Source organism: Pantherophis guttatus, chromosome 8 (genome assembly GCF_059756535.1).
Source record: "Pantherophis guttatus breed Tessera chromosome 8, ASM5975653v1, whole genome shotgun sequence".
Lineage (NCBI taxonomy): Eukaryota > Metazoa > Chordata > Lepidosauria > Squamata > Colubridae > Pantherophis > Pantherophis guttatus.
Window position 1 is genome coordinate 57,935,846 of NC_142070.1, and position 23,631 is coordinate 57,959,476.

Here is a 23,631-nt window from a genome sequence, read left to right on the forward strand (position 1 = left end):
CACAAGCTGGGTATGCCAGGAGGTGCAGGTTGGCAGCCCTCAGTTTGTTGGCAGCCAGGGAGCCAGGAGGGAGAAAAGGGAAGGGAGAAGGACTCCTGTCACATGCCAGTGACAAAATTGGTGGGCAGGGAGACCTGGACGATTGGAAAGCTGCCCTTATCCTGTTGCAAGGAAAGAAAGTCAAGTGGGCAGTGAAGAACTTCAGCCTGTGATGAGAAATCCATGGAGTGGGGTGAGGTTGGAGGCTGCCCCCAACCAAGGCTCCTCTTTTTTTATGAGCTTGTAGGATGGGGCAGGGCCTCCTCACCCACCAAGGAGAAGAATGCACAAGTTGAGAATCTTTTTGCATTGATCTGGGGATTCACACATCGCAAGTAAAAATGATCCTGGAGAATAGAAACACATTGTAAAAATATATCTTGGTAATATGCAAACATATATACACAGGCTTGCAGGGGAAGTCTTAAGGAGGTGACTTTATGTCATTGGGGGTGGGGGAGCACTGAGGACACCCCAAATTGAGATCAAAGGGACAGAGGTCGGGGCAGGACATTTCCAAGTGGGATGAATTTCCATAGAAATCAATGAGTCATGGTGGATTTGAGAGTTGAGGGAAGAGAAGGGGTGGGGCAGGGGTGCTGTTCAGCAGGTTCTGGAGAACCGGTAGCAGAAATTTTGAGTAGTTCGGAAAACTGGCAAATACCACCTCTGACTGGCCCCAGTGGGGTGGGAATGGAGATTTTGCAATATTCTTCCCCCAGGAGCGGGGAGGAAATGGAGATTTTGCAGTATTCTTTCCCTGGAGTGGGGTGGGAATGGAGATTTTGCAGTATCCTTCCCCTGGAGTGGGGTGGGAATGGAGATTTTGCAGTATCCTTCCCCTGCCACGCCCACCAAGCCACGCCCACAGAACCGGTAGTAAAAAAAATTGAATTCCACCACTGGGGTGGGGTCTTGGAAAACTATTTTTAAGGGGGATTCTGGCACCAGAATGGAAAAACTCACAGCAGCAGTGCAAATTTGCAATTCTCAGAAGTGGGGAGGATGGCAGGAGGGAAGTGAATGTTCTTTCAGCCCTGGGGGGAGGAAGATGTCAAAATCCCCCCATTATTTGCCTTCCTTCAGGTAAGATTATAAGAGCACCAGCATCACCATGGAGCTTTTAGTGTAGCTGGAGATTTGAGCTCTTTCAAACCCTCCCTCCCCAGGTGATCTGAAAGGACCCCAGCTTTATTTGCACCCTGTTAATCGCTCCTCCTGTCTTTGTCTGACTCAGCACTCCTAGGGTGGTGGCAGCTGCTTGATGCCAAGCCAATGAAGGGGCAGGTGATGAGCACTGCCCTCCAAGGCCAGAAAAACTTGCTTTCTGCCTTTGGCTTTCACAGCCACTTGGGCTAAAGCCAAAGAGCTCCTGGACCCCCTCTCACCCCGCCAGCCAGATCTTCTTTTTTGAAAGTTGCAAGGGAATCATGGAGAAAGCTCACTTATTTCCTACCATAATTATAGACAGAATGATCTGGAGAAGATGAGGTTTTGTCTCCCTTGAGAGAAGATATAAAGCATGATAGCTCTCAAGACCCAGGTGGGCCAAAACCTTTTTTTTGTTAGGTTGAGGTGGAACGGTTTCCCCCATCCAGATCTTCACAGCCTCCAATCCAGCGGAGGAAGAGGAAGAGGAAGAGGGTGACAGGGAAGTTGTTCTTGAGGGCAGTGGATCGACGACCGCAGGGCTCCAGCATGGATTCTGGGAGGCTTTGTGGATTTATCTCATTTTTAGGCCATGGTGCTGGAGTGGAATGAAATGTGCCCGGCTCTGGTTTGTGCCCAACCATCCAGGCCGACCCAGTTGCATCCAATACTCTGCCTTCTATAAGCATTAAGGCCACATCTTGCTTGGTCCTAAAGATTTTGCCAGTTGTCAGGGAAACTATTGGCAAAATAAGATAGAGACTGTAGTGAGAATAGGGAGTGTCAGTTTTTCTTCACTGGTAGTTTCTGCTTGAGTAAGATGGCACCATGCTTCTGTAGAGATAAAATGACTGCACCTATATTGCTTCCTGCCACTATCCCAGGGACCTTATTATGTTCCCAGAAAAGTAAGGTGCATCCTCTTGGCAACCTGGTTATTAATTGATTTGGGATTCGATAATCTGACCTGCTGCACTATAACTGAGTGATTATAGTCATTTTTTCAATATTGCTAACGTTATTTGATGTATATTAATGTATACTGGTATATTCCCTGCAATGAAATGTTTATATTCATGAGCAGGAAAACAAGAAGACTTCGCGATAATGAACAAGAAAAAGATCGAGCATTGCTGAAAGCCATGATTAAAGTGTGGAAAGAAATAAAATTCCTGCGGGATTTTCAGAAGTTTATTAACACACCCCTGAAGCTCTTCATGAGAAAGTATGCTTTTTGCAGGAATTACATTATTTAATATATTAAATTTAGAGCTTTTCTGCATACATTGCTTCTGACTTAAATCTAAGGCTTGGATCTCATTGAGATGATAAACAAGTAGTTCACTTACCTGTTTGTGAACTGTTTGACGTTACTATGGCACTGAAAAAAGTGATGTGTGACCATTTTCACACTTATGACTGTTGCAGCATCCTCTTGGTCAGTGATTTACATTAGGATGCTTGACAACTAACTTACATTTATGATAGTAGCAGTCAGTGGTGAAATCCAAATTTTTTACTACCGGTTCTGTGGGCGTGGTTTTGTGGGCGTGGCTTTGTGGGCACGGCAGGGGAAGGATACTGCCAAATCTCCATTCCAACCCCACTCCAGGTGAAGGATACTGCCAAATCCCCATTCCCTCCCCACTCTTGGGGGAAGGATATTGCAAAATCTCCATTCCCATCCCACTTGGAGGCCAGCCAGAGGTGGCATTTCCCAGTTCTCCAAACTACTCAAAATTTCCGCTACTGGTTCTCCAAACTGCTCAAAATTTCCGCTACCGGTTCTCCAGAACCTGCCAGAACCTGTTGGATTTCACCCCTGGTTGCAGTGTCCCAAGGTCATGTGATCTTCTGACAAGCAGTGTCAATGGGAAAACCAGATTAATAACCGTGTTACTAATTTAACAACTGCAGTGATTCAGTTAACAAATATGGCAAGAAAAGTTGTAAAACAGGGCAAAACTCACTTAACAAATTTTTCACTTGGCAACATAAATTTAGGGCTTAATTGTGGTCATAAATTGTAGTTCTGCCTTATTGTAGCTTAAAGATAGAGCGCTACATGACTGAATGCTTTTTCAGAATAAAAAGTTAAAATTTTCTCCAGCTTTGCCCAGGTTGGGCTGGGAATTTCCTTTATTATCCAAATCACCAATAAATTGGCCAAGGGGCTGAATTTGAATAAAAGCAATAGTTAAGTATGCTATCTGCCCCATAGGCAGTTGTATAAACTGCCACAGAACGGAGGCAATGATGGAACTTTGCTTGAGAAATATGTTTCTATGTGACATCAGGGCACAATTTAAAAGAAAACAAATTGATTGTTGGATGTCAGAATACCTGAAACAGCTTTGATTTAAATGCCTGATTTTCCTCCAAGCTCAGGATAAAATGCTAGTATGGAAGGTGTGGTTCAATAGTTGTTTGAAGACAGAATATTTCAAGTTCAGTCCTTATAACAGCTTATGAAGTTGAAGAAACCCAGTAAAATAGTTGTTTGTATATATGCAATTGTTTGTGTATCTGTGTATTGTATATTTCAACAGTGGAACAATGTATGTATGGAGAGCTGTCTGCAAAGGAGCAAAAAAATAGTTTGCTTAGATTTATAGTCTTGTTCTATGTTCTATGAATATCCATAATGGGCATGCATATGTTTGCATTTCTCAGCCTCTCTGGGGAAAACATTGCAGCCACAAATTATAACTTCCCAAAGAATATGGCAGCAAAATGCTTGTCTGTTAGGCAGAGAACAGTCCTTTTCTTCAATATGAAATGATTCTCAATTGTGTAAAGTGTGTTTAATTGATCCCTCTACTCTTCTCCTCATGAGATACAGCAGTGATGGAACTTTGTTTGAGAAATACGTTTCTATATGACATCAGGGCACAATTTAAAAGAAAACAATTGATTGTTGGATGTCAGAATACCTGAAACAGCTTTGATTTAAATGCCTGATTTTCCTCCAAGCTCAGGATAAAATGCTAGTATGGAAGGTGTGGTTCAATAGTTGTTTGAAGACAGAAGATTTCAAGTTCAGTCCTTTTGGACTGCTTCTCTCACAATATTTCATAGTTATCTAGGATAATCTAGATAACATGCAAATATATCCTTTGTATCCTGTACGATATAAACAGCCAGTCAGTCAATCAAAGACAGCTGACACCTGCAGGCAAAGAAATTGATTAATGTTTCTGTAATCCTTTTGTTTCCTTTCAAGCATTTGCAAGAAGGAATGTCCAAAGGGACAGTGAAAGGGGTGCCTCTTAATTTTGTACCTCATAAAGAATTAGTGAGCAGGAAAGAATTGCATTTCTTGAGGAAAAAAGACAACATAAAATGTATTGGACTGAAGGAATTATATTTCATGTTTGTGCTTCTTTCAAAAAAGAAAGTTAGGCAAAAATGATAGAAGCCATGATAGAAACTGAGATAGAGAACCTTTCTGGCTTTTATTTCTCCCACTTGCTGCACTCACTATTTTTTAGAATCACACACACACATTCTAAATGAAGCCACAATATTGATCATGTGAAAAATACAACACGTTAGAATGTAATACACCAATACTGTTTTTATTTATGGCTTTGGTTTTAATTACTATTTGAAGGGAAGAAGTTGACCTGAAGTTGGATGAGAAGGCCTATGAGGCAGAAATTCAGGCTGAAACAGCTGAATTACTAGAAGAATATAGTGAAGAGTATGAAATGAAAATGGATAAATATAAAACTGAACTTCGGGCATGGAAATCACAGGTTTGAGTCAGCATCATTGTGGGTGGGAAGTGTTTTTTGTTCACATACTATGTTGGCTAATGTGGGAAAGAGATTAGGCATGGGCTTCGTTGTCTAGCACAGTGTTTTTCAATTCTGGTAACTTTAAAATACATATACTTTAACAGCCTGCTAGCTGGATCATTAAGTGTCAGGTTTCAAGGTCGTCTCAAATAAATTGCATTTCAAACAAAGTCTTTGAAGTAAAACTCCCATTTATTAAGCACGACATTCTGAATCCGACTCCAATTGCAGCCAACACTGACTTCCAGACCAAAACCCTCCCTTTCCGTTCCCCACTCCCCTGCACTCATTGGCCATCTTCCAAGTCACTCTACCTCTATCTACTGCTCCAACTCAAAGGAATTTCCCCCCTCCCCTCCCATCTCCTAGGGGATATTATCTCCAGGGAAAATAAGTAGGTGAAAAGTCAAACGTCCCTTTCGAGATGCCTCCGCTTCTTCTTCCTGTGTCAGCATTAGAGTAAATGCAGCTTGAAGAGCTGACATCCGGCCCTCCCCCTTCATTTTTCCAGGGTGGCCTGTGTAAGACAAACAACAAGTTAAGTACCGTTACCCTGTCCGGGTGTGTGTGTCCCGCCCCCTCCCGCTTTGCCTGGGTGATCTGCATGGAACTTGGCTATAAGGCGGTCAGCTTGGATGTTTCTGCTTTTCACCCAGGAAGCCTCTGACAAGGGGTAACCCTTCCACTTGATTAAGTATTGGAGATGATCCCTGTGCCACCTCGAATCGAGAATTTGCTGTACTTCATAGTGAGTATGGCCCCCAATGACCAGGGGCCCGGGGGGGTCACATGGCACCGGCCTTAAAGTTGACCCCACCACAGGTTTCAGGAGGCTACTGTGGAAAACAGGGTGTATCCTCCCTAGTAGTCGGGGCAGCTGCAGTTGTACTGTAACAGGGTTGATTACTTTTACTATAGGGAATGGTCCTATAAATTTCGGGCCCAGTTTCCTGCTCGGGAGTCTGAGTCTCAAATACTTGGTGGAGAGGTAGACCTTCTCTCCCACTCGGAATGGTCTTTGGGGAGTTCGGTGCTTATTTGCTTGTTTCTTATAGGATTGTGCCGCCTTGGCTAATGCCTTCTTGACGTTCTCCCAGGTTTCTTTCAACATTTCCATCCAATCAGTCAAACTGACTGAGGAAGGGGGCTCCCTTGGGTACTCTGGCATGGGGACGAAATCCATATCACTCACTACCTTAAATGGGGTTAGTCCTGTGCTACTGTGGACAGCATTATTATACGCGACCTCCGCAAAAGATAGGAGGTCCACCCAATTAGACTGTTGGTAGTCGACGTAGCACCTCTATCATGGCATTCAGTCTCTCCACCCCCCCATTGGTGCTCGGGTGAAACACTGAGCTGAGGCCTTGGGATGACCCTATGGACCGTAGGAATTCCCTCCAGAATTTTGCTGTGAACTGGACACCTCGATTGGAGATGATTCTTCTGGGTATTCCATGCAGGCGGTAGATGTGTTTCAGGAACAGTTTGGACAACTGGCAGGCTGAGGGTAGCTCACTCAGGGTATGAAATGTGCCTGTTTGGAGAATAAGTCTATTACAGTCCAGATCACTGTGTTTCCACCACTTCTCGGCAGTTCTACTATGAAGTCCATTGCAATCTCCTCCGATGGCCTTGTCGGTTCAGCTACTGGCTGCAGCAGCCTGGGAGGTCTTCCTGGTCGTTTTTTCTTTCTTTCTTTCTTTTTTTTTTTTATTGAAAAGTTTTATAAAAAATACAAACATTTTCACCCCCCCACCCCTCCTTCCCCTCCCTCCCCCCCATCCCCCTCCCTAGACTTCCCAGAACAAGCACAGGGTATAGCATTCACAAATCAAAAGCTAAAATATGCTAACAAATTATTACATTACATATTCTCCCTAGGTCCTTAACTCCTTATAACTCAAAAACAAACAAACAAACAAACAGATATAAACTACTTAAAATTATTTCATTCATAAGCTATATGAATCTTCTTATTCGGATATTTCTTCTGTATATAATCAATCCATCTTCTCCATTCCGATATATATCTCTCATTTGAATGGTCTTTAAGATAAGATAGAAATTTTGACAATTTCTGCCAAATGCACAACTTTTAATGTCCATTCCTCAATGGTAGGTGGATCTTCCTTCTTCCAGTACTGTGCCACCAGTAACCTGACAGCCGTTATTAAATTCAAAACCAGCTTAGTCTCTATTACAGTACAATCCGTAACTATTCCCAACAGAAAGAACTGTGGTGTAAATTTAATTTTTTTCGTCAAAATGTTTTGAATAATCCACCATATTTTTATCCAAAAAGCCTTAATTTTTTTACATGTCCACCATATATGAAAATATGTAGCATCTTCACACTCACATCGCCAACACTTGGGTTGTAAGTTTGGATACATACAAGCTAGTTTTTTTGGATGCCATCTATAAAACATCTTGTAAAAATTCTCCCTTAGATTTTGTGCTTGTGTAAATCTTACATTTCTAACCCATATCTTTTCCCATGTTTCCATCTTTATTGGTTCACCTACATTTTGTGCCCATTTTATCATACAGTCCTTAACTAAATCTGTTTCTGAATCTATTTCCACTAATGCATTATACAACCTTTTTATATGCATTTGACCTTTATCTCTTATTTGCTTTATCAAATTCTCATCCTGCTGCAAAATACCAGTTTTTTGGTCTTCTCTCCATCTGGCCAGCAACTGTCCATACTGAAACCAAGTCTTAATAATCCCTTCTTCTCTTAATTGCTCCATAGATTTTAATTGTAATCTAACTCCTTCCTTATAGAGGAGTTCCTTATATGTAATCTTATCTTGCTTTTGCTCTAAATTTATGTTCTCTATCACGTGTCTGGGTGCTGTCCATATTGGTAACCTACCATTTAATTTATATTTATACTTTTTCCAGACACGCGATAGAGCATTTCTTAATATATGACTTTTAAAAGTCTTATCTACTTTCTTGTCATACACTAAGTAAGCATGCCAGCCATATACCAAACCATATCCTTCAATATTCAATATCTCTTCCTCCATTAGGTTTATCCAGTCTGTGATTGCTGAGAGGGCAGCGGCTTCATAGTACAGTCTTAAATTGGGCATCTTAAGGCCACCTCTTTCATGAGTATCTTGCAATATCTTTTGTTTAACTCATGGTTTCTTCCCTGCCCACACAAATTTATTTATGCCCTTCTGCCATTCCTTCAAGTTTTCATCTTTTTTAAGTATAGGTATCATTTGAAAAAGAAATAAAAATTTTGGTAAAATATTCATTTTTACAGCGGCTATCCTTCCCAGCAAAGACAGTTGTAGTTTTTTCCAGTTGTCCATCTCTTTCTGTATTTTGTGCCATAATGGTTCATAGTTGTACTGATATAATTTCATATTTACAGTCATAATATAAACCCCCAGATATTTAACCTTCTTAACTACTTCAAATCCTGTTAACCTTTCTATCTCTTCCTTTTGGCTCCTAACCATATTTTTAGCTATTATTTTTGTTTTAGCTGCATTTATTTTAAAACCAGATACATGTCCATATAAGCAGGTTATATCCATCAAGGCTGTAATCGATTGTACCGGTTGGGTTAAGGTAACAACCAGGTCATCCGCAAATGCTCGTAACTTGTACTCATGCTGTCTAATTTTAATTCCCTTTACTGTATTCATCTTGCGTATCTTGTTTAATAAAATTTCCAGCGTCAAAACAAACAATAACGGAGACAAGGGACAACCTTGCCTTGTTCCTTTTTCTATGTTAAAAGCATCTGTTAAACCACCATTAACTATTATTTGCACCGTTTGTTTTTGATATATTGCCTTAATAGATTGTACAAATTGTTCTCCAAATTGCATCCTTTCTATTAATTTTAGTAAAAATTGCCAATTCAATCTATCAAAGGCTTTCTCAGCATCCAAAAACACTAGCACTGTGGGGACCTGGTTGTTCCTTCCCAGATACTCTAATAAATTAACAATTTGCCTTACATTACTCTTCATTTGTCTACCGTTTATAAAACCAGTTTGATCATGGTGAATCATTTGCTGCATTACTATCATTAATCTATTTGCCAAAATTTTAGCAAATATCTTATAGTCTGTATTTAATAATGAAATCGGCCTATAATTTTTAGGATCTGTATCATCATGCCTTTCTTTTGGGATCAACGAGATAAATGCTGTCTTCCAAGTTGGAGGTACCTCTCCTCCCTGTTGTATATTGTTAAATAATTCTTTCAATGGTTCTACCATTTCCTCCTGTAGAGTTTTATAATAAATAGCTGTCAAACTGTCCGTCCCAGGAGCTTTACCCACTTTCAACTGCTTAATTGCTAACACAATTTCCTCGGAAGTTATCAATTGATTTAAACTATCCCTCTGCTCATTTGAAATTGTATAAATATTCTCTTTCTGCAAATAGCTGTCTATATCTATATCTTTAATTTTATCACCAGTATACAGCCTCGAATAAAACTCTAAAAAAGATTTTTTAATCAGTTGTTGCTCATAAACCTCTTTACCCTTATATTTTATTTTCTCTATTGTCCTTGATTTTTGCTTTTTCCTTAACAAATATGCTAACCACCTGCCTGGTTTATTGGCATTATAAAAAGTATTATGTTTTGCGTATCGCAAATTAGTTGCCACTTGATCTGCTATTAACATATTAAATTGACCTTTCAATAAATTGATTGCCTCTTTGATTTTCTTATCTGTTGGATTGGCTATTAAAGCCCGTTCCTGTTTACTTATCTCATCTTCTAATTCTTTTCTTTTTGCCCCCGTTTCTTTCTGTATTTATTGTTCAAATATATCAAAATTCCTCACATATATGCTTTGCTTGCATCCCATACCATTTCCATAGATGTGCCCTTTTGCATATTCATAACAAAAAATTCTTTCATAAGTTTTTTACACTCTTTTACATTTTCTTCATACCTAAACAAATTATCATTTAACCTCCAGGACCTCCTGGGCCCTTTCCCATACTCCAATTCCAGCCAAACTGGACTATGGTCTGTCAATGTTCTTGAGCAAATCTTCGTATTCTTCACCCTAGATAAAAGATCATTAGTAATTAATATAAAATCAATCCTTGAAAAGGAATGATGTCTGTCTGAGAAAAAAGTAAAATCTTTTTCTTCCGGGTTTCTTTCACGCCAAATATCTCTCAACTCTCAATTATCCATCATTTCCCAAAACGCTTTGGGCAATTTTGCTCTTGTTAACATATTTTGTTTAGGTCCCTTCTTGTCTTTTTTAACGTCCAAAACACCATTCCAGTCCCCTAACAGGATACAAGTTTTATATGCCCACTGTGTCAATTTCGAGTGTAGTAAATTATAAAAATTTTCTTGTTGTTGATTCGGGGCATAAATTCCGATTACAAGTATTTTTTCTCCTTTTATTAAAAGTTCTATCGCTAAAAATCTTCCTTGGTCATCTGCTTCAATTAATTTAGCAACTAAGTCTCTTTTCAGATATATAACTATTCCATTTTTCTTTTCTGGTGCTGCTGCTACATAATGTGTACCAAGTCTTGCATTTATCAAATATTTTTGATCTTGTATTCTTATATGAGTTTCTTGTAAGCAAATTACTTCATTCTTAAATTGCTTAAGATAGTGAAATATTTTTCTTCTTTTCTGTGGAGAATTCAAGCCGTTAATGTTCCAAGTCAAAAATCTAGTTCCCATCTCTGTGCGATAAATCAATTAGTGCCAGCTCTTGAGCAGCCATTTGAATTTGTAATATTTCTTCTTGACCAGCCAAGACTCCCCCCTGAACTACTGTCAGTAGCTCTTCTGTCTCACCTTCCATTACTTCCTTCTTTCTTTTGCCTTCTGGTGATTTAGTTGATTTGGGTGTGCCAGCCTTTAATACATTTATATAAAAATATCTTGCTTTCCAAATTGTATTAAGCTGATGTCTCTCTCCTGAGTAAGTCACCACTAGTCCAGTTGGCACCTCCCATCTGTACTGTATCTGGCGTTTTCTCAGTTCATCCACCAGAAATGCATACTCCCTTCTAGCTCTCAAGATCTTAGGGGGGATTTCTTTCATTGTCATCACTTCCTGGCCTTCCACCCGAAGCTTATTTTTAAAAGTAGCCTGTAAGATTTCATTACGTACTCTCCTTGTAGTAAAGTATATCACAATGTCTCTTGGTAAATGTTTCTGTCTAGCAACCCAGGAATTAACGCGGTACAGCTTGTCCATCTGCCAGCCCAGATCATTTTTTGACTCCCCCACCAGCGGTGCTAATGCCTCTGACATCATTTCTTTCAAGTTCTCTTGTTTATTCTCCTTCACCCCTCTGAATCTTAAAGCAAATTCCATATCTCTGTAATGTATCATTGTTACATCATCTTCAGCTCTTTGAATTCTGTTTTGGGCTTCACCTAATTTACTATCCAAAATTTCCGAAGATTGTTTAATTTCCTCAACTCTATCATCCACCATTTCAATATTGCCTGCCAAACACTTAAATGCCATTAATATATCATCCCTAATCTTCTGATTGCAAGTTGCAATCTCATCTGACACAGCCTGTATTTTTTCATTAGTTTCCTTAATTTTTTCATTAGTTTCCTTAATTTTTTCATTAGTTTCCTTAATTTTTTCATCAATCACATCAACAATTTTATTTTGGGTGACTTGGAGGGCTTGTTGTAACATTTCCAATGTTAAAATCTGTGGATCCGCTGGAGGAGCAAGAACTTGTAATCTAGGAATATGAGCTGGGGAGCTGCCAGCACTCCCCGTTCCTTTAGTGGGAACAGTTTTTACAGACTTTGAGGCCATTTCTAGTTTAAAATTAGTCTTTATATTTAATCAGAGCCAAAAAGAAAAGTTCCTCAAAAGATTTCCCAATATTAATTGACGTTTAAAGTCCTCCTTCTGTCAACACAAAAGCTTTTTTTTTAGGCGAAGGGCTGCCAGCAAAACGAAACTTTTCCTGTAGCTTTCTGTTTCCTCCGCCCTTTCAAGCTTCAATCGCCATTTTGTTGCAAAGTGCTAAGTAGTTACTTCCGAAGGAGGCTCTAGACTTTGGAGTTAGGTAAAAAAATACTTGCAGTCTGATTTCTCCTTGCTCGTTCCACCTGCTGTTAGTTCAAGATGTTAATTCCCTCATTTCCATTCAGCAAGATTGGTCGCGGCTTCTAAATCCGCTAATTAGCGGAGACGTCCCTGGTCTGGAGCGGCTTGACAGGCTTTTAGGGAGCGCGCACCCTTTGCGCCCCAGGATCTTTCCTAGGGCGTTTGGGGGAGCTCTACCTCCACCTGCCTGCTCTTCTCTCTCCCCTTTGCCCGGGGGGAGAATTCCAAGCCTCCAGACAGCTTTTTTCGGCTGTTCTGGTGCTTTAACGGAGCAAGGGAACGGACGCTCTCAAAAGAACGTCTTCGAGGCTCGCGGAGCCAACAGGAAGTCCTTCCTGGTTGTTTTTTCATCGTGGCACAGATGGTAAAACTTTTTACATAACTGTTTATGTGTTTTCTCATGTGGGGCCACCAAAACTGTCTTCGTACTAAGTGCAGAGTCTTTAGGAAGCTGAAATGCCCCGCTGGTTTAACGTTGTGGCTCCTCTTGAGGACCAGGGTGCGTAGAGTCTCTGGGACATAGAATTTTGTCCCCTTCCATGCTAGGTCATCCCTTTTGGTCAAGAGATGTTGATTTTCTCGGAACCAGGGGTCCGCCAATGTCTCTGTTTTGAGTCTTGTCGTTAAGTCACTTGCTGATTGGCCATGCTGGTCGCAACGTTGCCGTCTGGTGACTACTTGACCTACTCCTTGGGCAGAGGGGATGATGGCATTTACTACCTGCTCCCGCTCACTGTTGTATTGGGGCATTCGGGAGAGGGCATCGGCCAGAAAGTTTTTCCCCCGAAAAGCTCGAAGTTGAAACGATTGAAGTATTGGGCCCACCAGACTTGCCTGGGCGACAACTTCCGTGGGGTCCTGAGGACCTCCAGATTCTTATGGTCAGTCCAAACTTCGAATGGTCTCTGGCCTCCTTCTAGCAGGTGTCGCCGGGTCAACAGCACCCATCTCACTGCAAATGCTTCCTTTTCCCATGGCGCCCATCGTCTTTCTGTGTCGGTCTCAGGTTGGCCGTGCGAGACGCAATCAAAACACAGCAACAGCCCTTTCAGCTCTTTTTGGCATACTGGTTTACTCGCATACGTAGATGGCTACACACTGTGACTCGTAAACACGAATGAAATCGGCACTACATTATACTAGGAACGGGGCGTTTATATAGCCCTCCCTTCTCCTTAACCCTTTTAGACCGCGCCCTTGTTTATTACCACACCCTTGTTAGCGCGTAATTGGCCTCAGCGTGTTCTCGAAGATGCCGGTTGCAGCGTCATCCGGAAAGGTCCTAAGCCCGTCGCACCCGATACCACCGTCCCTCACCCCGCATACGGCCGCCTTCACCCAGTGCCACCACCACCAAGTATGTATATGTCCCTCAATGCTTTCAGTACGCGTTAGCGATGTCGAGCAGTTTGCTAGGCTCGACAGGCGGCTCCCCTTTCACCAGGAGTCCTTCTGTAAGAGATAAATTACACGTATTAGCAGATTGTCGTGGTTTGTGAGGATATGTTCTATGAAATCGTCGAATTATGAGATTCGCTTTCATATTGCTATGTGTTATCCAGGAAGCTTCTTCTATGGGATAGCCCTTCCATTTAACCAGATAATGGAGAACCCCCCGTTTCCATCTAGAATCTAGGATGTCATCAACTTCGTAATGACCTTCTGTAACTGGACCAGGACGCTCAATGCTTGGGTATGTGTGGCAGGTTTGAGAAGACTACTATGAAACACGGGGTGGATTTTCTCCAGTAACGGAGGTAACTTTAAGGCCACAGTTATTGGATTTATTGTCCTCACCACTGGGAACGGGCCTAGATATTTTGGTCCTTGTTTCCTGCTAGGTAGTCGTAGTTTGATGTACTTGGTGGAGAGATATACCATGTCCCCCACTTTGAAAGGTTGGAAAGGTGCACGTTTTTTATCTGCCTGGGTTTTGTATGTGAGAAGAGCTTTATCCAATGCTTCCCTGACCTGGGGCCAGACTGTCTTTATTTTGTCGGACCACTCTTGAGGCATCGTGGTAGCTGTTGATGATTGACCCAATTCAGGTATAGCTACGAAGTCTCGTCCCATTGCTACCCGGAAAGGGGTAAGACCCGTACTGCTATGAACCGTGTTGTTATAGGCGACCTCTACAAAGGGCAATAGCGACAACCAGTCGGTCTGTTGATATGAAACGTAGCAATGGAGGTATTGCTCTACTATTGCATTTGCTCTCTCTGCAGACCTATTGGTACTGGGGTGGAATGCCGAACTAAGCCCTTGTGTTGACCCAATAGCCGAAAGGAAGTTTCTCCAAAAGCGAGCATAAACTGCACCCCTCTATCGGAAATGATACGATGTGGCACCCCATGTAGCCGGTATATGTGATGTATGAACAACTTAGATAATTTACGAGCTGATGGTAACCCTTGGCAAGGAATGAAATGAGCTTGTTTAGAGAACAAATAGATAATAGTCCATATAACCATGTTCCCATTGCTGTCTGGTAGTTCAACTATAAAATCCATCCCTATCTCCACCCACGGTTGGGTAGGTGTGGCTACAGTCTGTAATAACCCCAATGGTTTTCCAGGACGGGACTTGGCTTTGGCACACACCGAGCAGTTCTGTGTATATATCTCTATATCTTTCCTCATATGGGGCCACCAAAACTGACGCCTTGTTAAGTGTAGTGTTTTAAGGAAACCATAATGCCCAGCCATTTTATTGTCATGGCATCGGTGTAATACCAAGCCCCGAATCCCCTCAGGCACATATATCCTGTCCCCCTTCCATGAGACCCCATCTCTGTGCGTGAGCAGATGTTTGTTTTCCACAAACCACTTATCAGTGTTTAGCTCTCTTTGTATCATCCCTTTCCACTCTGTCGGAGGCTCCGTTGTTACAGCTGCTACAGTCCCCCTATCCCCGCTGGGTATCATAGCTTGCACTACCTCGTCCCTTTTGCTTTGGAATTGGGGCATTCGAGCCAGAGCATCGGCCAAGAAGTTCTTGCCTCCAGGCACATGTTTTAATGTAAACCGGAACTGCTGAAAACAATGAGCCCACCGGACTTGTTTGGGGGACAGTCATCTAGGTGTTTGCAATGCTATAAGGTTGCGGTGATCCGTCCACACCTCAAACGGTACCTGTGCTCCTTCCAAGAGATGTCTCCAGGTGAGAAGAGCCCAACGGACAGCAAACGCCTCCTTTTCCCAGATAGCCCAGCCCCTTTCCGTGGAACTCAACTTTTTGGAGGTGTATGCACAAGGGTGTAACTGATCTTGGACATCGGTTTGCAATAATACGGCCCCTACTGCAACATTGCTGGCGTCCATTTGTACTATAAATGGTTTCGCTTGGTCAGGATGCTGTAATATGAGTGCCTCTGCGAAATGGCGCTTCCGGGTTTCAAACGCCGTTTGGCACTCCATCGTCCAATCTAATTGACGGCCCGGTCGCTGAGGCCCCTCCCCTTTTGTCTGTAGTAAGTTTGTTAATGGCAGAGCGATTTGCGCGAATGTTGGGATGAACTGATGATAAAAGTTGGCGAAACCAAGGAAGCTTTGTAATTGCCTCCTAGTTGTCGGGGTCACCCACTCTAACACCGTTTTTACCTTTGTAGGATCCATAGCTATGCCATCCTTAGATATTCTATATCCGAGATAGTCTAGTTCTGTGCGATGGAATTCACACTTGGATACCTTAACGTACAGATGGGCTTGTAACAATCGTTCCAACACCTGACGGTGTAACACGACATGTTCCTCCATAGATTTGGTGTATATTAAAATATTGTCTAAATACACCAATACCCCTTGGTATAAATAATCGTGTAGCACCTCATTGATTAGTTGCATAAAGACCGTGGGAGCGCCTTGTAATCCAAAGGGCATAACACAGAATTTATAACTACCCAACGGGCAGTTGAATTTTCCACTCATCTCCTTGTTTTACACGTACCCTATAATAAGCCTCCCGCAAGTCTAATTTCGTAAAATATTTACCAGTCGCTAAGGCAGCGAGTAGGTCCTTCATTAAAGATAACGGATACACCTGTTCTATGCTCACTGCTGTCAGGCTTCGGTGCTATCTTAAATAAACTTCATTCTCAAGCGCAAAGTCTCTAATGAATCACTTTTATTTAAGAATAGAAAAAAATCCGACATTCCTGATTCAAGTTGCAGCCAAACTGGCCCCTCCTTCCAACTCCCTCCTCTTCCGCTCTCCAACCCCAATGTCCCATTGGTCATCAGGCAGATCCATCTCTACGTCCCGGCACGTTCTTTTCACAGGAATGTGCCCCCCACCCTCCATCACCCAGGTAACACTATCTGTTGCCTTCAGAAAACTAGGTAAAAGTTCATGTCAGCAATAAATCAACGCTTCTGCTCTCTGCTTCATTTCGTTCATGTCAGTGCTGGAAGAGAGCCTAATTTGGAACGCTGACATCCGGCCCCTCTCCCTTCACTTCTGCGATGTAACCTATCCCATAGGGAAAAACACAACAAGATAAGTATCATTAGCCCCTCCTTGGCTGCGCACCCCCCCTCCCGGCTTTCCCGGGTGGTCTGCATGGAATTTTGCTATAAGGCGGTCAGCTTGGATGTTTGCGCTCTTCACCCAGGAACTACTAGAGTACTAGAGTAAATGCAACTTGAAGTGCTGACATTAAGTTGTTTTGAAGTCCACACAACTTAATGACGCTGTAGTTGAGAAAGGCTGGTCAAGAGATGGCCAGTATAGGCAGTGGTGTCCTGGATGACTAGCTATGACATATATTAGAAAGAATTATTTTTTGCATTCTGTCCTTTCAGACTGTCACAATGTTAATATAGGCAACAGTCAAATCTACTTACAATCCTTTCCATATGAAACTAATCAACACTAGGAGGCAGTGGTGAAATCTAAAAATTTCGCTACCAGTTCTGTGGGCGTGGCTTAATTAGTGGGCATGACTTGGTGGTCAGGTGACTGGGTGGGCGTGGCTTATTGGTCAGGTGGGCGTGGCCAAGTTGACGTCACTTCTTTGCCCCTTTTTAACCTACAAAACATGACACAACACATCTGGCTCACCCACAATGTAAAAGCAGCTGTGTTAGACCCAAAATGGCCCCTGCAACAAGCAGGAACCTCACACAGCCCCAAAAAGTCCAAAAAACCAACTTTCACACTTTACACACACACAACACAATTGGCTCACCCACAATGTAAAAGCAGCTGTGCTAGACCCAGAATGGCTCCTGCAACAAGCAGGAACTTCACATAGCCCCAAAAAGTCCAAAAAACCAACTTTCACACTTTACACACACACAACACAATTGGCTCACCCACAATGTAAAAGCAGCTGTGCTAGACCCAAAATGGCCCCTGCAACAAACAGGAACCTCACACAGCCCCAAAAAGTCCAAAAAACCCAACTTTCACACTTTACACACACAAAATTCCACATACATCTTTGTGAGATTTTGTGTGTTTGTGTAGTTAGAATGAAACACTACAGAAACACACAAAATCTCAGAAAGCTGCACAAATTTTATTTTATTTTATTTTTATTTTTATATAAAAGCAGCTAAATTTAAAACTTCCTAAACTTTAAATGGCTAGGTCCAAAAAAAGGACAACTAATAAAACCCCAATTAACTATTTTTTTAAAGCTCCCAAAGGGGAAAAAAACTTACCCAATTGAAGGGACAAGGCAGGCAGGCAGATAGAGCTGCTCACCAATGAGCTTGATTGGAGGCAGGGAGATTCAGTTGCTTGCTGATGCAATGGATTGCAGGGATCACAGCAAGCGAAGCAAGGCAGGTGTTGCAACCAGCAGCTCAGGATTCAGTCCGAAGAGCGAAGGTAAGCAAGCTGGAGGCTGGGGGGGTGGGGGAGGAATTTTTGCTACCGGTTCTCCGAACTGCCCGCCACCATTGCTACCTACTTGCCCGAGCCAGTCCGAACTGGGAGCATTTCACCCCTGCTAGGAGGGTAGTTTCTATGATCATTTACCATGATTGTCAAATGCTAGTGGCAGTGTGTTTCAATACTAGATTCAATCCCCCACTCACTCACATAAGCTCAGTCTGTCTTTCTATCAGCCCAGTCTCTCTAAGAGAATTGTAGACATCTAAAAAATAAGAGTGCTTTGTATATTTTTCTTCAGCTCCTGAAAGAAAAGCAGAATATATATATAAAAAACAATAATGGTCTACATCAAAGCCACTTTTAATCCAAAGGTACCTTTTCAAAAGGCAACTGGACTTTCTTGTTTTTTACTTCAAAAATGTTCTGCTTATCATCTATGAAGCTTCTTCAGATTTCTTCTTGATGAGAAGTGAAACATTTTCAAAGAAAAACCCAAGAAAGTCCAGTTACCTTTTGGGGAAAAAAAACACCTTTGGGACAACCATGATCTGGATGATTGAGAATCTCCATCGACATTAAGCCATTTTTAAGGATAAAGTCCTGTTAAAGCCTTTATTTGTAAGAATTTCTCTAAATTCCAAGATTTAAAAAAAAACAGGTAAACTTCTAATAATAGAATAACTGTAGTAAAAATTTGTAACATCCAGCCACCAGTTGAATTATTTATCACATTCATTTATCAAATTAGAGAAAAAAATGGTCAGTTCAGCAAAATCCATGCATGAGAGATCCACCAAAAACAAATACATCTTTTCACCCATATAGAAAAATCAAAAGAAACAAAAAAAGAAATCAAGTCAACACTTGGAAGATGAAGAATCTGAGCAAATGGAGGAAACTCTGAAGCCTCTTCCACCTCCCCCAGTTGACCAACAGCAGGTGGAGCTGCAAGTTCGCAGAAGAGCTGCTGAGAACAGAAGGCAGCCTGGAGAACCAGTTCTAATCCCTGAATTAAGCTTGGTGGGGAGCATCACTCCAAATGAGGCTTGTCCTAGGTGAGCCATATTAGCATAAAATCAAAGTATCACTAGAATCTAATCACAATTAAAAGCAGTTCCGAGCTTTGCCACAATTCTTTTCTGGGCATTTTCTTCAATTCTGGGAGACATATCTGTCCTTTAAGGCATCTGGGCATCTTCAGGAGGGTTTCCACTGATCAAAGTCCCTGGGCAGGTTCATAGTATACACCAGGGTCTTTTAAGGTTTTGAAGATCAACTCAGCACCCTAAATAATCCCTAATAGGAAATCAGTAGTCAGCTACCTAAGTGTCAAGCCACAGTCTCCTCAGCACTACATTCTTTTATATAATTTTATGACATTTTATTTCTAACTGCCTAGAATCACTTAGGTAGTGAGATGGGCAGGGCCTAACCAATCCCAGAAAGATTTCACAGGATCACATCTCCCATCTAATTTTCCCAAAGTTCCCCAAAGCAACCAAAGCATGCTTGATTGAAAAAGTCCAAATAATTAATTTCATTCAAGTGCATCAAGAGGTATGGATCCATCATTTTCTCAATTATTTATTCTTATTCAAAAATGGAAGATTTGAGATCGGCCTGTAATTACAAAGCTCCCAGACCCAGATGAATTTTTTTTCCAGTTATGGTCTTACAACTGCCTCTTTTAAGTCATGTTGGAGAAACACAATAATTTCTAAATGAGATGCACGTTCTTAACATTGGTTTATCTGCCAGTGTATTTTAATATCTGAAGATTCTGTTGATAATAATTAAAACATTTAAATATTTGCTCCTTCTCATTTCATATAAACTGGAAATGAAAAGTCTTTGAAAAGTCAGTAGAAAACTAAGTTTTGAAAATGTTGCTGACTCTCCAAATCAGTTCCTAAGATGTTTATTTTCAGAATGCTAGATGTTTGAAAGTAAAGACTGTTCATTCATGCCAGGCAAGGGGCCAGTCTGTTTTCAATCCCACAGTTGTGGGCCAAAGAACATTTGAAAATAATGTCCCCAGCATTCAGCAGAGTCAGCATTGTGGTTTTTCCTATTTTTTAATTGAAAGTTTCCTCATTGCAAAAGAAAACAAAACAAAAAAGCAAGTTCAGCCTTTTTCTCTTCCAAAGAAGCAACATTGTGGTCTTTCTGGCCATGTCTTTGGCAGTTATTCTGCAGCCAGCCTCTACTTTTCAAGATGGCAGAATGTGGGCCTAAGGTATTGATGTGTAATTTTATTTTGGGATAAGAGCCTGTGCTTTAGAACTTTTATGATTGTGTGTGTATGGGGGGGGGGGGGTTTCCTCCAAAGCACAATGGGATATTGGCAGCTCAAGAGGTTTTTTCCTCCTCTCTAGAAATCTCCTCTCCTCTGCATTTGTAGATGAAGGTTAATTATCCTATTCCCATGGCTTGTCCAATTCTTAGTTATGGACAATGGATGCTGTTTTTCATTGTATGGACCTGTGCTTTCTGCATATTGTGTCAGACATACTTTTTATTGTATTTTTTAATGCGTGGATCCAGATTGGATAATATTTAGCCCTTGAGCAGAGGGAAAAATAAATCGCACAACTGCACATTTTGAGCATAAGAGAGAAGCAAGTTATAAACTCCTAAATCCGCTGCTCAATCCAACAAGTTAAGATATATATTTTTGATTTTAGGTTTGTATGTTCTTTTCTATTGTTAGATAATTGGGACATTTTAGAGCTGTGAAAAAGGGATTGCACACACTGCATAGAGTGAAGATTATCATGCAATTACACTCAAGCCACCTGTTACGATTGGTTCTACTTTTGCTTTCTTTTGCCACAATAATTATATTTCTATTTTGTTATCTTAATTCTTTCTCTTCTATTCTTTATTATTATTCAAGCAAATGTACATGTTTTATTTACTTGTTGTTAACCTGTTTGTAGAACTGAAGTTGCAAGACGTGAAGATGTGAAGAAAAGGTCTATCTTCTTAAAAGTTCTTTTCAATTCCAAAGAGGTGTCTAGAACAATTTCTCGGCAGATGAGCTCAGACTTTAGAATTCATTTTGGGCAGATTTTTAATGTGCAAATATTCAATTGGCCAGAGAGTTTAAAATTGCAGGTAAGTTATTGTGTTAAACATATAGAGAAACAGTAGAACATAAATGCTCTTATCTATGGCAAGAATTCTGAAGAAATTCTAACTTCAGTCATTTAGATGTAGTTCCATAGAGGAACTTAAGTAATTTATTTTGTCCATGGATTTGAATGATAGAAGGTTCTTTTCATAATGAAATTCTGTTCATGGACAAAGCTACTCTCACTTTCTTGTATGGGATATAGATGACATGCTCAATTTTTATTCTACACTGCTTCGATGGCAGTTTGAACCACCATCTGCTTCAAACAAAATTCTTCAAAACTTTCACCCCAACTAGTTATGTATATGCAATGGTAAAGAGCTTGTAAAGCATAAATGTTAATAATTTTCTATTAATTTAATATCATTCCTTTGAACTGCTGGGGTTTCCTCCATAGTTGCTGATTTTGGAGTCCATGATCTAGTGGCTTTTGCTCCTCAAGAGCTGGATTTTCAAATGAGAATCACCTTCTCTGCTTTCACTTGTCAGGGAAGGGGAGCCCATCCAAATACCATTCTAGTATATCCCAAGCTAGAGCATATATTTACAGTGTAGCCCTGATATTATGATACACGAGAGACAAGCAATTCTAACTTATACCAAGCTTCTCTGGTCCTTTGAAATGCATGTACTTATTTATGGCCATGAGAACATATTTGAAAAAAGGGTGTAAATTAAATATAATTACCAAACACTCAAAGTGATTAGGGCTTGGAATACTTTCTTCCCTTTATTACAGGTATATGAAACAATTGGACTCAGCAGTGCTAACTTGTTAATGGAAGTATTTGTGCCCATCCCGGAGACGACTATTCTGACAGGAAGAGCTCCAATAGAAGAAATTGAATTCAGCAGTGACCAGTGTGTAACACTGGACCATGAAGGAGTGGGCAGTGGTACAGAGATTGTTCCATTTCTTATTTGTTCATGTTCAGAGGATTGCAAACCAGCTAACATAGTTGACAATTTGTGACTTTATATACTTATATAGTATATAAATACTTATATAGTATGTCCATAGATGTAACTGTCATCTCGTAGGTAACTTGAGGTGTTCAGCCTCACAACCACCTTTGATAGATCTCCATAACTTGCTGAAAACTGGTTTCCTTCCTCCCTCCCTCCCTCCCTCCCTTCCACTACGGAAAAATACAAGAGCATTAAAGACTATGCAAACCATATCTTTTTATTGGTTCAAAAGAACACAAACCTTGGTTGATTTGTCAGAACTGAGCAGGACCTGTCTTTTTTATCTCTTCTTGCAGGGGTTCCATTTTCATTTGAAGCAGATGGTAGTAATAATATGATTTTAATGACTTCTGGTAAAGTGTCATGCAGTGTGTCATGGGCAGTTGGAGGAAATGGGATACCACTGGTTCCTCCAATCTCACAGAAGAACTCTGCTCTTTCAAGGTAGTGAACTTCAACAGAGTTCAATTCAATACTCTGTCAGACTGCATTTTGGAATAATACTTAGAGATCATTGTTTTAGCCAGAGGTTGAATTATATTTTAACTTCTTTTGCATGCATGTGTCAGCTGAACATCATTGTCTCTTGAACTACTTTGTACTGGCATTGTGTATTATTTCAAGCCCAATGATATTTCATTGAATAAAAATATTTCAGATTTATTTTCTCTCTATTAACTTACCATGAGCTTATTAAACAGTACATATCTTCAACAGTAGTGAGTCTTGTGAAATGATGGGATGTGATTGTAAAGCTGTTTGTAAATTTTATTTGAAAAGGCAAATTAATGAGCTTATACAAAATTGACAATCCATTACTAGGAACACTAACCATAGAAGTTCTTTCATTTTTTTTCTTCCAAAATATTAGGAAGATTTCTTTTAATCAGTTGTTTTCACTCTTATGTCAAAATTTCAGTTCCTTAAAAAAAGTGGATGCTATTGCATCAATTGGCACATCTGGATTAACTGACATGAAGAAATTAGCCAAGTGGGTGACTGAAACAAAACTTGATCCTAATGATCCAAGCAACGCAGCCCTAATGCAGTTTTTAAAAGTAAGAACTTTCTATTATTCATGATGCTGAACTTCCAGAATTTTTATCCTACATTTTCCCAAAGCCTCACCTGAAAAGTTAGTGATGCAGGTTAATATAATTAATAGTCAGATGATTGTTCCTTTTGGCATATTCCTTACATGTGTGCACAGATGGTTGTCTCGGATGCATTGAATGTTTCATTAGAAAAAGGGTCTGGGCTTTGACCCTAATTCTTTATTCTGTAACACAGATGCAAATTCTAGAGGTGGAACACAAAGGCAGGCCCAGATAGAACAGGTTACTGGTGCCAGCCCTGGAGGTTACTGGTGTGATTACCATTGTTGTTTTCTTCCTCCTTCCAGAGGACTTGTTATGGTATTGCTAAAACATCTAATAGCCTCAAGTTAGAAATTAGAAGATAAGTTGGACAAGGATCCAGAGGTTAGCTTTATTGTTTATTTCTGTAGAAGTATAGTGATTTCTTTCATGTAATACAATTCCAGCTCCTCTTTTGTTAGGTGTGTTTCATTTGAACAATTTATATCCTAGTTGTG

At 40.7% G+C, this 23,631-nt stretch overlaps 1 protein-coding gene across 10 annotated transcripts in view; it reads left to right on the forward strand.

The window, feature by feature from the left end:
- The window catches only part of CC2D2A (coiled-coil and C2 domain containing 2A), a 285,150-nt gene that overhangs the window by 103,718 nt on the left and 157,801 nt on the right, over positions 1 to 23,631 (forward strand). For 7 of the 10 annotated variants that reach the window (XM_034408876.3, XM_087875257.1, XM_034408877.3 and 4 more), the window contains 7 exons: positions 2,273 to 2,413; positions 4,802 to 4,946; positions 18,758 to 18,987; positions 20,872 to 21,049; positions 21,808 to 21,964; positions 22,334 to 22,481; positions 22,957 to 23,095. In XM_034408876.3, the coding sequence (XP_034264767.2) occupies positions 2,273 to 2,413; positions 4,802 to 4,946; positions 18,758 to 18,987; positions 20,872 to 21,049; positions 21,808 to 21,964; positions 22,334 to 22,481; positions 22,957 to 23,095 (1,138 nt within the window). The remainder of the gene's footprint in view (positions 1 to 2,272; positions 2,414 to 4,801; positions 4,947 to 18,757; positions 18,988 to 20,871; positions 21,050 to 21,807; positions 21,965 to 22,333; positions 22,482 to 22,956; positions 23,096 to 23,631) is intronic. The other 3 variants (XM_087875254.1, XM_060690890.2, XM_087875255.1) reach the window with 1 other exon arrangement.